Below are 11591 nucleotides of genomic sequence, written 5' to 3'. Positions count from 1 at the left end.
TCCATTTATCCCCCAGCTCCACGCTTCCAGTTCCAAACCCCAATCCATGAGTCCCTCAGGATGCTCCCAGCCCTAAAATCCACTTCAGCATAAAGAGCTTTGTGCTTCAAACCCTGACCCATTTATCCCCCAGCCCTGCATTCCCAGTTCCAAAACCCACTCTAGGCTCTTGTGGAAAAGTTTAATCCCAAAAGGAATCCCATCCAGCCGCTCCTCACACCCTGTGCTTCAGGAAAAACTTGCCCCAGTAGCGTCCCTTGAGCCGCAGGTCGTAGGGGCTCAGGTACTTCCTCATCCCCAACATATTGGAGGTCACCACACGCTCGAAAGTCCAGGGGTTTTGGTTGTCCAGCCTCCTCTGCTCCTCCTCCCGCCGCATCTCCTGGAGGCTTTCCCGGCTGACGGCCACCGCCGGGAAGGGCAATTTCTGGGCCACGCGATCGAGGAAGGGCCGCACCTCCCCGAACTCGCAGCGCCCGCCCACCTCCACCACCAGCCTGCCGCTCTTCACCGCCGTCACGTAGCGGTCGATAGGGCCCTTCCCGCCGCCCATCCGGTGCCCCAGGCTTTTCCTCGTCACCGACTTGTAGGGGGCGGGCACTCGCCACACGGCGAACATGGATTTGGGATCGATGCTGCGCCCGATGGTCAGGCGGATCATCTCGAAGTGGCCCCAGTGCAGGTACCCCCCGCCCAAAGCCTGTGGGGGCAGACGGTGGGACAGCTCAGGGACACGCAATCCCGGCCTCTGGAACACTCCCCCCGATCCGTTCCGAGCCTGTTCCCGCTCACCAGGATCCCGTACTGCCCCTGCGTGAAGTCGGTGGCCACCTGGGACGGGCCACGGATGTCACGGAGCCGCCGCGGCTCCCGCCGGACCTTGGGCACCGCCGGCACCTTATCCATGAACTTCAGCTTCGGCTTCTCGGGGATGGTGATCCCTGCCGGGGAACACCAGGATCAGCATCCCCAGGATCTCCAGGAACACACCGGGAAGTGCCCCCGCCTCCCCTTGCGGGGATCTCCCGCCGTCCGTCCCCCTCACCACTGTAATCCGGGGGCAGCGTCCACTTCTTCAGCCCCGCCCGGGGAACCGTGACGCCGCCGGGACCTGCGGGACAGAGCGGGGGGTCTCGGGCAGGGCCGGGAGGGGAGGAGGGACCCCGCGGGGCCTCCCCTTCCCGCTCTCAAGCCACCACAGCCTAGCCGGGAGTCCCACCAAGCCCTCGGTACCTCCCCGGTGTCAGCCCTTCCACGGCCCACCCGAGCCCTCCCAGCCAGCCTCAGGCGCCCGGGAAGGTCCCCCCGGCCGTCTGAACGCCCTAGAAGGCACGGACGGCCCCTCGGAGCGCGGCCAAGCCCCCCTGACCTCCCCCGGCCCGCAGCAGCCCCGGGAGCCGCCATCGCCACATCGCCGGGACACGCCGGAAGTGCCGCAAGGGCGCCGCCATTGGTCCGTTCTCAAACACGCCCCGCCCGCGGTCCGGCCGGGAAACGCGGTGGGGACATTAGTTCCGCATGGAAACACGGCGCATTCCGTTCCCAGCCCCGTACCGGGCGGGGGTCGCCGGCGGGGGACACCCCCGAGGGTCCCGAGGGAGGTGCTGGAAGTGGCCTGGATGTGCTCCCAGCCTTTGTGCTGGGCTGGTGTGCTGGTTTATAGGGATAGGTTTCATATTCTTCCCAGCAGCTGGCACAGCGCTGGGTTTGGATTCGGGATGGGCAATCTCCGGCCGTGACGTCACAAAAGGGGTGAGCGCCGGGGCGAGGCGGGGCTGTGATGTCACACAGGTGTCCCACCCGCAGCACTGTGACATCAGCACGCTGTCTCTACAGGACACGTGCCATCACCCCTGGCTCCCAGTGCGGCCACGATGGGACACGGATGAAGCCATGAGTTTCCTGCTCCCCTCGCTCGTCCTGCTGGTGGCCAGTACGGCCATCCTGCTGGCCACCCGCATTTGGAAGGCGCGGAAGCGCCTCGGGATCCGGGCCCCTCCCCAGGGCCTGGCTGCCCCGGAGAGCCCCCTGTACATCCCCTGCGGCTGCGGCCCCTGCTGCACCCCCTGTGTGACAGCGGCGCGGGAGCTGCAGGACCTGGTGACGCCGCTGTGGCCCGAGGTGTCCTTCCCGCGGGACTCGGAGATGTGGCAGCTGTCGTGGGAGGATCTGGAGCATCTGCTGGAGCAAGGCCACCTGCCCTGCTGCTCCTCCGGGAGCCTCCATCCTTCCCGGAGCCTCGGCGAGAGCTGCCGGACCCCGGCTGGAGAAGGCGCCATGGACAGATCTCACTGCTCCCTCACAGCCGCGGGCATGAGGAAAAGCCGCTCGTCCCTGAGGATGCACGTGGCCAGGAAGAGCCTGGAAGTGAAGCTGAGAGCCCAGCCCCTGGCAGTGCGGCGATCCCAGGAGCGGCTGGGGCAGGGGGAAGCGTCATCCCCTTCCTCCGAGAGCCTGCCCGGCTCCGAGAGCCCCGGCGGGAGCTGCCAGAGCCCGGACGCGGAGGAGGCGTCGGACAGGTCCTGCAGCTCCGCCGGCTCCGCGGATATCAGCGGGGCCCGCTCGGCCCTGAGGATGCACGTGGCCAAGAAGAGCCTGGAAGTGAAGCTGGGAGCGCGGCCTGCTCCCGTGAGGAACTCCCAGCGGCGGGCGGCACAGCAGGAAGCGTCCCGGAGGCCCTGGAGCCCGACCCACAGCTCCCACAGCGCTGCAGGGCAGCCGAGCCGCTCCGAGTCGAAGATCCTCCAGAAGCAACGGGAGCTGGAGTTCCCCCACCTCCGGGGGGCTCCTACAAGCAGGATGAGGCCCCTGCTGGCAGCTCAGATGCTTCGTTTTAAATAAATCGGCATTTCCCCACAGCACCGAGTTTGGGCTGGGATGGGGTGTAGGCACACAGTTTGTGGTAACTGGGAGTGGGGCTAGCCCAGCCTCATCCCCAATGGGCTCAGCTGTGAGCAGCACTGACAGCAATGAGCCAGGGAGTGCCCTGGGGCACTGAGCAACCCCCAAAGGGAGCAGAGGGCACACAGGTGCAGGACATCAACAGGAGGGGATAAAAGGCTGGGCTAACAAACAGGGAGGGCAGATGCTTGCAGCCTTCTGAGGTGGTGAGGTGTTGCTCTGTGTGGGTTGAAGCTTTCTGAAATTGTGTGGTGATACTCTGTGGGGCCATCTCACTGTGACAAGAGGGTTCCTTCCTTCCCAATAGTTGGCTTTAGATTCAAGATAGGAATCCTGTGGATCACGCATGGGTGCTTTGGTTGCTGCTGAGCAGGGCTTGCTTTCCTCACAGAGTTTCCTGCTGGGCAAGGTGGGAAGAGTGTCCAGGATCAAATCCCTGGGAGACTCTGGAAACAAGCCCGAGGTGGGTGCAAGGGACAGGCCTGCCCCACCCAGCTTCCCCTGTGGCCAGCACCCTCCTCCCAGCTGTTAAAGCCATTACTTGGGCTGGCTCTCTCTGGTTTTCCATCCCTATCCCCAAGGAGGCTCCCAGGGGAGTGAGCTTTGTGCTGTTCCTTGCAGCCCCAGCCCTGCATGGGATGCTCTGGTTGAGGGGGTGTTTGGGGCACCTGGCTGCCCTCCCTGGGGAGAAGGACCATGGGGCTCCCCAAATCCCTGTCACAGCCCTGTGTGTGCTCACCGTGCCAGTCTCTGTCACCAGTGGCCACATGTGGCTCTCAGTGCTGGCTGCTGTCCTGGGGTGTGGCTGTGGGGTGACCCGTGCTGGCAGGGATGGGACAGGCATGGTGACACCACCCAGAGGTGACAGGGATGGGGACCACCCTGCAGGTGAGGAATGGGGACACCGTGTGTCCCTGATGGGTGTAGGGTGCCAGTGAGGGGACCCTGTCAGCCCCATGGGTTTTCTGTCACCTGCTCTGAGCTGGGTGACACCCCCAGCCCCAATTCTGCTTCTTCCCACAGCATCCAGCACGGGAACGTCCTGCACTTGGCCAGAGGGCTCCTGGCTGTGGCAGCAGGCCCTTCTCCCTCCCTGTGGAATGTTCCTGCTCCAGGGAAATGGGGATCCCTCCCAGAGCCCCGGATTCCTCTCGGGATCTGCAGCTCTGAGCCTCCCTGTGGCCCCCATGATGGGATCTCTCCATGAGGGATTCCTGGCAGGGGAGTGTGGTGTTGTCGGGATCAGGATGGGATACAGGGGTGTCCTCCATGAATTTTGGGGTACAGGGTGGTATCGTGTGTCCTTCTCATTCCCAGGGTGTTCATTATTCCCTGATTTCAGGTTTAATCCTCTGCCTGGAGCTCTTGGCTCCTTCTCCTTGGGGCTGGATGCCCTAAAAATGGGGAATGAAGACAGTTTGGGAGGAAAGTGTGGGGGACCCCCTCTACTCCTCCCCTCCTGCAGCAGGGGTCCGGGATATTCAGGTCCACCCCTTCCTGGGGAAGGAGATGCAGGGGAAATCACGCCTGGGCAGTGCCCAGCTCCGTCCTGGTGCCGCCCCTGCCCCCGCCTGTGCCCCCGCTCTGCGGGGAGGAGCCGCAGGAGCCTAATGGCCCTTGATGGATTTTTCTTCCAGGAATTCGCTGCGGGGTGGTTTTGATTTTTTTTTTCTTTTCTTTTTTTTTTTTTTCTCCTTTCTCTCTTTTTTATTTTTTTCTTCAATTTCTAGTCTCCTGTAAACCCGGCGTGGAGCTGGAAGGAGCGGGAATGAGGGGGGCACACGCAGCTTGGGGAGTGGGGGCTTTCAGGGCAGGGCTGGCACCCCGATTTCCTTGACTCCCTTGAGTAGTGAGGGTTTGGGATGAGCAGCTCTTCCCGGCGGGGGGAACACGGTGTCCTGGAGCCCTGCCCGGAACGGGGGGGCAACACTGGGAATTGCCCACGGAGCCAGGGGACCCCACGGAGCATCTTCCCACCCCACGGAGCAACTTCCCACCCCACGCAGCCCCACTTCCCGCCCCTCCCCGGGTTTTGGGGGGCTGTCCCCCCGTGTCTCCCGTGGGCTGGGCGGTGCCCCCGGGGGGGATGAAAGCCGCAGCCGCTGACGTCACGGTGCTCAGCCAATGGGCGCGGGGTGTGGCGGGGTGGGGCGGGGGCGGCCCCGGTGGGGACCGGGGCTGCTCCGGGGGGTCCCGGTGCCCCCCCGCTCTCCTCATGCAGGGCATGGGGAGCCTCCGGCTGGGCAGCCGCGCCGTCATGTACACGGCGGAGACCCTGCCCAAGGGCAAGAACCGCGTCATGGGGGTGAGTCTGGGGGGGTCGGAGGGAGTTCATGGGGAGAAACGCTTGGAAAATGCCCCCTCAGCCCCTTCCCGGGGGATTCCTGCAGTTCCCTCGGGGGGTGCTGTGCCTCTGGAGAGGCCCTGGGATTAAGGCATCCCCCATCCCCAGGGTGGCTCTGTGGGCGGGGGGGGCTTGAGTTGACCCCATTCCAACCCATCCCGCTCTTCCAGACCATCCAGATTATGACGGGATTCCTGCACATCGGCTTCGGGATCGTCCTGACCACGCTCACCAATGTCTACACCTCTGTCTTCGTCATCGGAGAGATCCCTTTCCTGGGCGGCGTGTCGGTGCGTGCCAGGGGGCTGGGAAGGGATTCCCACCGGGAAAAGAATGCCTGGGGGGGGGGGGGGGGTGGGATGCCCACCGGGAAGGGGGTCTCGCCAGGGAACAATGCCTACAGGGAAGGAAATCCTGCTGGAAGGGATGCCAGCAGGTGGGACACCCATTGGAAGGGATGCCTACCGGGAATGATGTACCTGCGGCTCCTGAGGCCTCGGCAGCTTGAGAACAAGGGCAGGGGTGTCACTGTGTCCCCTGCGCCCCGTTAGTGCCACCTCTGGGCAGGTTTGGGGTGCCTGGGGTGCCCTCAGTGCCAGCTGAGCCCCGTCTCTCCTGCTGCAGTTCATCATCTCCGGGTGCCTCTCCATCGGTGCCGAGAAGAGCCCCACGGAATGCGCGGTGAGTTTTCCCGGGAGCACACCGGGAATGATCCCGTGGGGTGGGTGGGGTGTCTCTCTGGGGTTTTAGGGGGGGTCTGCCACCCCCCTCAAAACCCCCTGGGTGCCCACAGGTGAAGGGCAGCCAGACCATGAACGTCATCAGTGCCATCTTTGCCCTCCTGGGAATCGTGGCCTTCATTGTGGACCTCAACCTCAACGGGCTCTACCGCTCCAGCTTCAACTACTACAGCTATCTCGTCCTGGTAAAATCCCACTTGCCGGAATTCCTGCCCCTGGGAATTCCCCTGGGGCCTTTTCTCCGGCCCTCCAGGGGTGTGGTGTCCTTTCCCAAATCCCTGTTGGGATGGCGGTTTCTCCTCTGCCGGCGCGACCTATTTTCAGTTGGTACCTCGGGAGATGAGTCACCCCCTGGAAGCATCCATGAGCCATGAAAACGGCAGCATGGAGGGCTTGGAGCGAGACCTTGGAGCTGGGAATGTGGAGGGAGGGGAAGGGGGAGCCACAGAATGCTGCCCTGTGTGGGATTCATCCTCCTGGGTGCTGCTGGGGTGGGGGACTGATGGGGTTTTCCCCATCCTGGAGCTCGCAGGGAATGGGATTTCCATCGTGCTGCTCATCTTCACCATCCTGGAATTCTGCATCGCCGTGGCCACCGCCAACTTCTGGTGCCGGGCCACCCGCCTCAGCTCCAACGAGGTAAGATGAGGGGGTGCCAGGGATGGGTCCCAAAAGCTGCATCCCGTGATCCCAGTGTCTCCCATAATCCTGGTGTTTCCCAGGCCATGCTGATCGTCCCCAGTGCCACCCGTGTGGATCTGGCTGTGCCACCGGCGGAGCTGCCTCAGCCTCCCAGCTACAGCGAGGTGATCCAGGGAATAGCCTGGATAAGGGGTGGAATCAGCATTGGGATGGCTCCTGGGATGACAGTCCCCATCCTGCTGCCATCACTGTCCCCTCCCTGGGAAAACATCCCACCCCAATCCCCAGGGAGCATCCTGGAGCATCCATCCCTCTGCTCTGGGAATGGGGAGGAGATCCCAAACCCCCATGGGTGGTGGGTGCTGGGGAGGGGAGGGTCCCCCCAAATCCTGTCCCCTTCCCAAAACACCTGCTGGTCTCTTTGCAGCTGGCTGCTCCTGAAGTCTGACACGGAGGATGTTGGAATGGGATCCTGCCTCCATCGCTCCTAAATCCCAGGGCTACAGCATCCTCCTCCCACTGTGCTGCTGGCTGGGAAGTACTGGTCCCCCCCAAAAGCCAGGGACACCCCCAAATTCCCTGCCCCTCTGCCCCTGGGCCTGGCCTGAGGGGCTCCACTTGCTGGCTGCTGTGGGAAGGGGCTTCTCCAGGGGAGAAATCTAGGGCAATTCCTGCCTGTAAATCCCTGGTGGGATGCTGGGGTTCACTCGTGTGGGGGTTCAGGAATTCCTGGTGGTTTGGAGTGACCCTGATGTGTGCCGGGAGCCGGGCGGGTCACCGGAGCATCTACCTCGGCTCGTCCCCTGTTGGCTTCATCTTCTCTTGGGAATAAATGCTCTCTCCGGGCTTGTGTCTCCTGAATTTGGGAATTTTCAGCGTGGGAATTTTCTTCCCCCTCACAGAGCTGCTGCCCCTCAGGAAAGAGGCTCACCCTGCCTGATCTAGGGATACTTGCTCTGTCCTGAGGGAATTCTGCCCCCTCCTGAACTCCTGGTACCTGCTTGCTTTCCTTGAGGGGAATTCTGCTCCCCTAAACCCCTGGCATCTGCTCCCAAGGGAGTTTTGCTCCTCTGAACTCCTGGTGCCTGCTCTCCAGACGGAATTCTGCCCCTCAAAACCCCTCTCCTGGGTTAATTCCACCCTCCTATATCCCGGTACCTGATTCTGAGGGAATTCTGTCCACATAAACCCCTCAGTACCTGCTCTCCCGGGGGAATTCTGCCCCTCAAGACCCCTCTCCAGAGGGAATTCCATCCTTCTAAACCTGGTACCTGATTCTGAAGGAATTCTGTCCCCATACATCCCTCAATTCCTGCTCACCTGAGGGGAATTCTGCCCCTCTAATCCCCTCTCCTGCTGGAATTCCACCCTCCAAACCAGGGTACCTTGTCTCCCGGGGGGAATTCTGCTCCCCGAACCCCCCCCATTCCAGCACGGTCCCGCTATATTTAGCGTGGCTGGAGCAGCCGGCGGCGGCGCCGGTGACTCCAGCACAGCGCATCCCGGTCCTGCCGCCGCCACCCGGGAAGCTGCCCCAGGGCTGGAGCTGCTCCGGGAGGTGACACGGGGACACGGGTGTCATGTGCTCCCTGTTCCCACCATCCTGGGAGGCGGGAATGGGGCTGAGGGGCGCTCCTGAACCTTATCCGTGCGGCAGTTCCTAAAAAATTCTTTATTTTCAGGGAAGGAAAAGGGTTCTGGGATCATTTTGAATAGGAGCAGGTTTGTCAGCTCCTGACAAGCTCATTTATGGCTCCACCCTTGATTGTCCTGCATTTGTAGGAATGCTGGTGGGTTTCATGAGGTGGGGATGAGCATCCAGCAGCATCGAGGTATTTAAGGAGCATCCCAAGTCCATGGAAGGGAAAGGTGGGATGGAGGTGAGGAAAGAGACCCCAGTGCTGATTTTCCAAGGGATGGGAACATCCTGGTGAGTTCCCAGCACTCTGGGGGAGGATCCTCTTAATTTCTGGGCACAGGATCCATCCCAAATTTCCCCTCCAGTGCCAGAGTGGGATCAGTGACCTCCTCCTCGAATATTCCCTGAGGTTTTGGGGTGACTTCAGTGTTTTCTTTCTCCTTTCCACGCTCCCTGACAATGCTCCGGCTGCTCAGCCAAAGCCTCATGGATTATTCACTCCCTGTCAGTTATTTCTGTTCCTGGCTCTGAAAAAATAATGAGCCTGATCAGTAGGAAAAGCCCCAGGGATTTGGGGAGCAGGATGAACAGGCTGCCTCTGCTCAGCCCATGGCCACAGCCCATTACAGCCCCGGCTCCTCACCTGCGGCTCCGAAGCATCCCGACCTCTCCTGGCTCCGTGGGGACCAGCAAGGAGCCATTCCACCCCCCATCCGAGCTCTGTGGTGGTTTCCTGGGAAGGCTTCCTCCCCTTCCACTGGCAGCAGGGTCTGTTTTCCTGGAGTATCCCAGTGTTTAGATGTGACTTTCTCTGAAAATGCTGGAATAAGCGTTTAAGGCTCTGTGGGAATGTGGGGGTTTTAAATATATTTTTATTTGTAGGTGGGAATTTGCAGATCCAGGGGGAGTGGAGACTTCCAGGAGCTGGGAATAGAAGGTGACAGGGACCACAGAGTTTTGTGTCCCTGCTGGTGGTGATCCCTAAGGAAAATCAAAACCCTTGGAGGAGCTGGAAAGGGGGAACTGTGAGATGCACTGAGGTGTCCCAAAGGCTCTTCCCCTTGGGAAGAGAAGGATCCAGGGAGACCTTGGCAAATCTTCCAGCACTTAAAGGTGCCCCAAGAGAGCTGGAGAGGTACTTTAGAAGAGCCTGGAGTGCCAGGACAAGGGGGAATGGCTTCCCACTGCCAGGGGGTGGGTTTAGATGAGATATTGGGAAGAAATTCTTCCCTGGGAGGTGTGAAGGTGGTGGAATGTATTTCCCAGGGAAGCTGTGGCTGCCCCTTCCCTGGAAGTGTTTAAGGTCCCATTCCAGGACTGCCAGTGGAAGTGGATGCTGGTGAAGCCTTGGAGAAGTTTTCTGGAACTTTTCTGCAGCCTCAGGAGTTTTCCTGGGAATGAGTGGATCAAAGGCTGGAACGTCACGTGTGGGGGTTGATGGACACATCTGGGACAGGGTTTGGGAGCGATGTCACCGTGTCCCAAATGTCAGGTATGGATCACTCCAGCAGGCAGCAATGCCCCCCAACCTCCTGCCTGCTCCCTGTTCCAGATTCCCTTATCCAGGATGGACAGGGGGATGTTTAAAGCCAAAAACCCTGAAACCTTTCCCAGAAAACATGACTTTCCTTCTGGAATCAGTATGGAAAGAGCCCTGTGGGAAGCAGAAACACCTGGAAGCAAAGCAAAATGTTGACTTTTGGTATTTTTATGGGGATATAAAGTTAGTCCCAGGAAGCAGCAAGTTTCTTTGGAGAGCTTTTCTCCATCGTAATCTATTTTCTTTGGAAAAAAACTCAGGGATTTTGGGGTTGGAAAAAGAATTTTGGTTCCACCAGGCTCATAAATTTTGTCCTGTGCTGGTGGGAGGGAATTTGGGAGGGTCTCGTTGATCCCCCCCTGAGCATCCAGTCAGGCTTCCCCCATCCAAAACTTGTCCTAGAAAATAGGAAAATGAACATTAAAATCCAAGGAATGTGTTTTATATGTCTACAAAGCCAAAAATTCCTATAAAGAAAAGGTTGGAAAGCTCCACCACCCGGCCCTGCCGCTTCCCTGCATCTGCTTCAAAGCTTCACCTCCTCTGGAATCCGCTTCCAAAACAAATCCTGACATCCTACCTTGGGCTCCTGCCATCCCCAGCTGGCCCTGGGCTTATTTAGGAAGGGGAAAGCGCTTTTTCCATGGATCACCCGCTTGGAAAGTGGGGTTTGGGGGGCTGAGGGCGGTCATGGCTGTTACTGGCTGCAAGGCTGGAACTTGAGGAATGCTGTAGGAATCTGGAAAGGCGGATTTGGGAGGAAATCCACCGTGTAGGGTGGTTTTGGCTGGGAATGTGAGCCGTGGATAATGGTGGAGGATACCCTGGCTGCCTAAAGGCTAAAGAGGGGATCCCAGAATTTCCACGGGGGCTCAAGTGTTCCTTCCTGCGGCTGGAACGAGATCCCTGGGATTGTTAGGATTGGAGTGTTGAGAGGGATGAGGCACCAGCAGGAATTAAAGGCTCTGAGGCATCAGGAATGTGATGAAGAGGCTGAATCTCATCCACGTCCATGTTTTTCCTGGAAAGCCGTGCTGCCAGATGCAGCCCTTTACAAGGCCAAGTGCACGCTTCCATCAGGGATGCAGGATGGAGGAAGGTCATGGGTGGGATGGAGGAATGCCATTGGAGCTGGGATGGAGGCGTGAGCTGCTGCTCTTTGCTCTCCAGGTCTGTTCTTCCAGCTCTTTTTTGGGATGTGATTTGGGCCGGTTTGGAGGGGGTGTCCCGTTCCCTGGTGTGTGGGAGCATGGGGAGGGCGCGGAATCCTGGAATGGTTTGGGATGGACGGAACCATAAGGATCATCCAGTTCCACCCCCCGGCCATGGGCAGGGACACCTCCCACTAGCCCAGGTTGTTCCAAGCCGGCCCCAGGGCTGGAAGCCGCTCCTGGGCTTTGGAAACACAGTGCTTCCAAACGCGGCCTCTCAGCTCCCTCTAGAGCCAGAGAGAAGGAAAAAACTTCCAGAAGTTGCTCCACCTGCTCCTGAAATCGTCAGCTGGAGGGTCCTATCCTTTCCCAGGCAGAGAGTGAGGTGATGGGATGGTGCCAGAATCCTGGACCTAAAAATTCCTGCTCCACCAAGAAATCCCTACCCTGCACACATCGGACATCCGGGGGGGGTCCTCCAGGTCGGCATGGGGTACTCAATGCTCCTGGAGAAAAGGACATGGCTGTTTTCTGGGAGGAGGGAGGGATGGAGGCAGGAAGGGGCCTCTGAATCCCTCGGGATCCCCTCGCCGTGTGTGATGGCTCCGTTCCCAGCCTGAGCTCCCATTTCCCA

The 11591-nt window shown here is 60.1% G+C and overlaps 2 protein-coding genes across 3 annotated transcripts; one reads left to right on the top strand and one right to left on the bottom strand.

Moving 5' to 3' along the window:
• Positions 1-167: 167 nt before the first annotated feature.
• MRPL16 (mitochondrial ribosomal protein L16) lies at positions 168-1473 on the bottom strand. The gene is made up of 4 exons (XM_071428237.1): positions 1370-1473; positions 1046-1111; positions 793-941; positions 168-700 (listed from the first exon to the last, which is right to left on the bottom strand). The coding sequence occupies exons 1-4, from the start codon at positions 1449-1451 to the stop codon at positions 215-217; spliced, it is 783 nt and encodes a 260-aa protein (XP_071284338.1). The 5' UTR covers positions 1452-1473; the 3' UTR covers positions 168-214.
• Positions 1474-5022: 3549 nt separating this feature from the next.
• Positions 5023-7488, top strand: LOC139590533 (membrane-spanning 4-domains subfamily A member 12-like). Of its 2 annotated transcripts, none has more exons than XR_011679348.1 (7): positions 5023-5206; positions 5416-5535; positions 5870-5926; positions 6039-6170; positions 6518-6624; positions 6708-6791; positions 7055-7488. XR_011679348.1 is itself a non-coding variant. In XM_071428229.1 (7 exons), the coding sequence occupies exons 1-7, from the start codon at positions 5117-5119 to the stop codon at positions 7073-7075; spliced, it is 618 nt and encodes a 205-aa protein (XP_071284330.1). In that variant the 5' UTR covers positions 5025-5116; the 3' UTR covers positions 7076-7488. The 2 variants fall into 2 exon arrangements, 1 of the variants encoding a protein (XP_071284330.1); XM_071428229.1 differs by having other exon boundaries at positions 5025-5206; positions 6511-6624.
• The last annotated feature ends 4103 nt before the right edge of the window (positions 7489-11591 follow it).

Source organism: Agelaius tricolor, unplaced genomic scaffold (assembly GCF_023055355.1).
Source record: "Agelaius tricolor isolate 1412-34295 unplaced genomic scaffold, bAgeTri1.0.p SCAF_5, whole genome shotgun sequence".
Taxonomy (NCBI): domain Eukaryota; kingdom Metazoa; phylum Chordata; class Aves; order Passeriformes; family Icteridae; genus Agelaius; species Agelaius tricolor.
Note: the sequence above shows the minus strand (reverse complement) of the source record. Positions and strands in the feature narration are given on the sequence as shown.

Coding starts and splice junctions, on each gene's coding strand:
- MRPL16 (XM_071428237.1), bottom strand. CDS start 1,451: ATGGCGGCGCCCTTGCGGCACTTCCGGCGTGTCCCGGCGATGTGGCGA. Junction 1,112..1,369: donor GCTGCTGCGGGCCGGGGGAG/GTCAGGGGGGCT, acceptor TCTGTCCCGCAG/GTCCCGGCGGCGTCACGGTT. Junction 942..1,045: donor GCTGCCCCCGGATTACAGTG/GTGAGGGGGACG, acceptor GTTCCCCGGCAG/GGATCACCATCCCCGAGAAG.
- LOC139590533 (XM_071428229.1), top strand. CDS start 5,117: ATGCAGGGCATGGGGAGCCTCCGGCTGGGCAGCCGCGCCGTCATGTAC. Junction 5,536..5,869: donor CTTTCCTGGGCGGCGTGTCG/GTGCGTGCCAGG, acceptor CTCCTGCTGCAG/TTCATCATCTCCGGGTGCCT. Junction 5,927..6,038: donor AGAGCCCCACGGAATGCGCG/GTGAGTTTTCCC, acceptor GGGTGCCCACAG/GTGAAGGGCAGCCAGACCAT.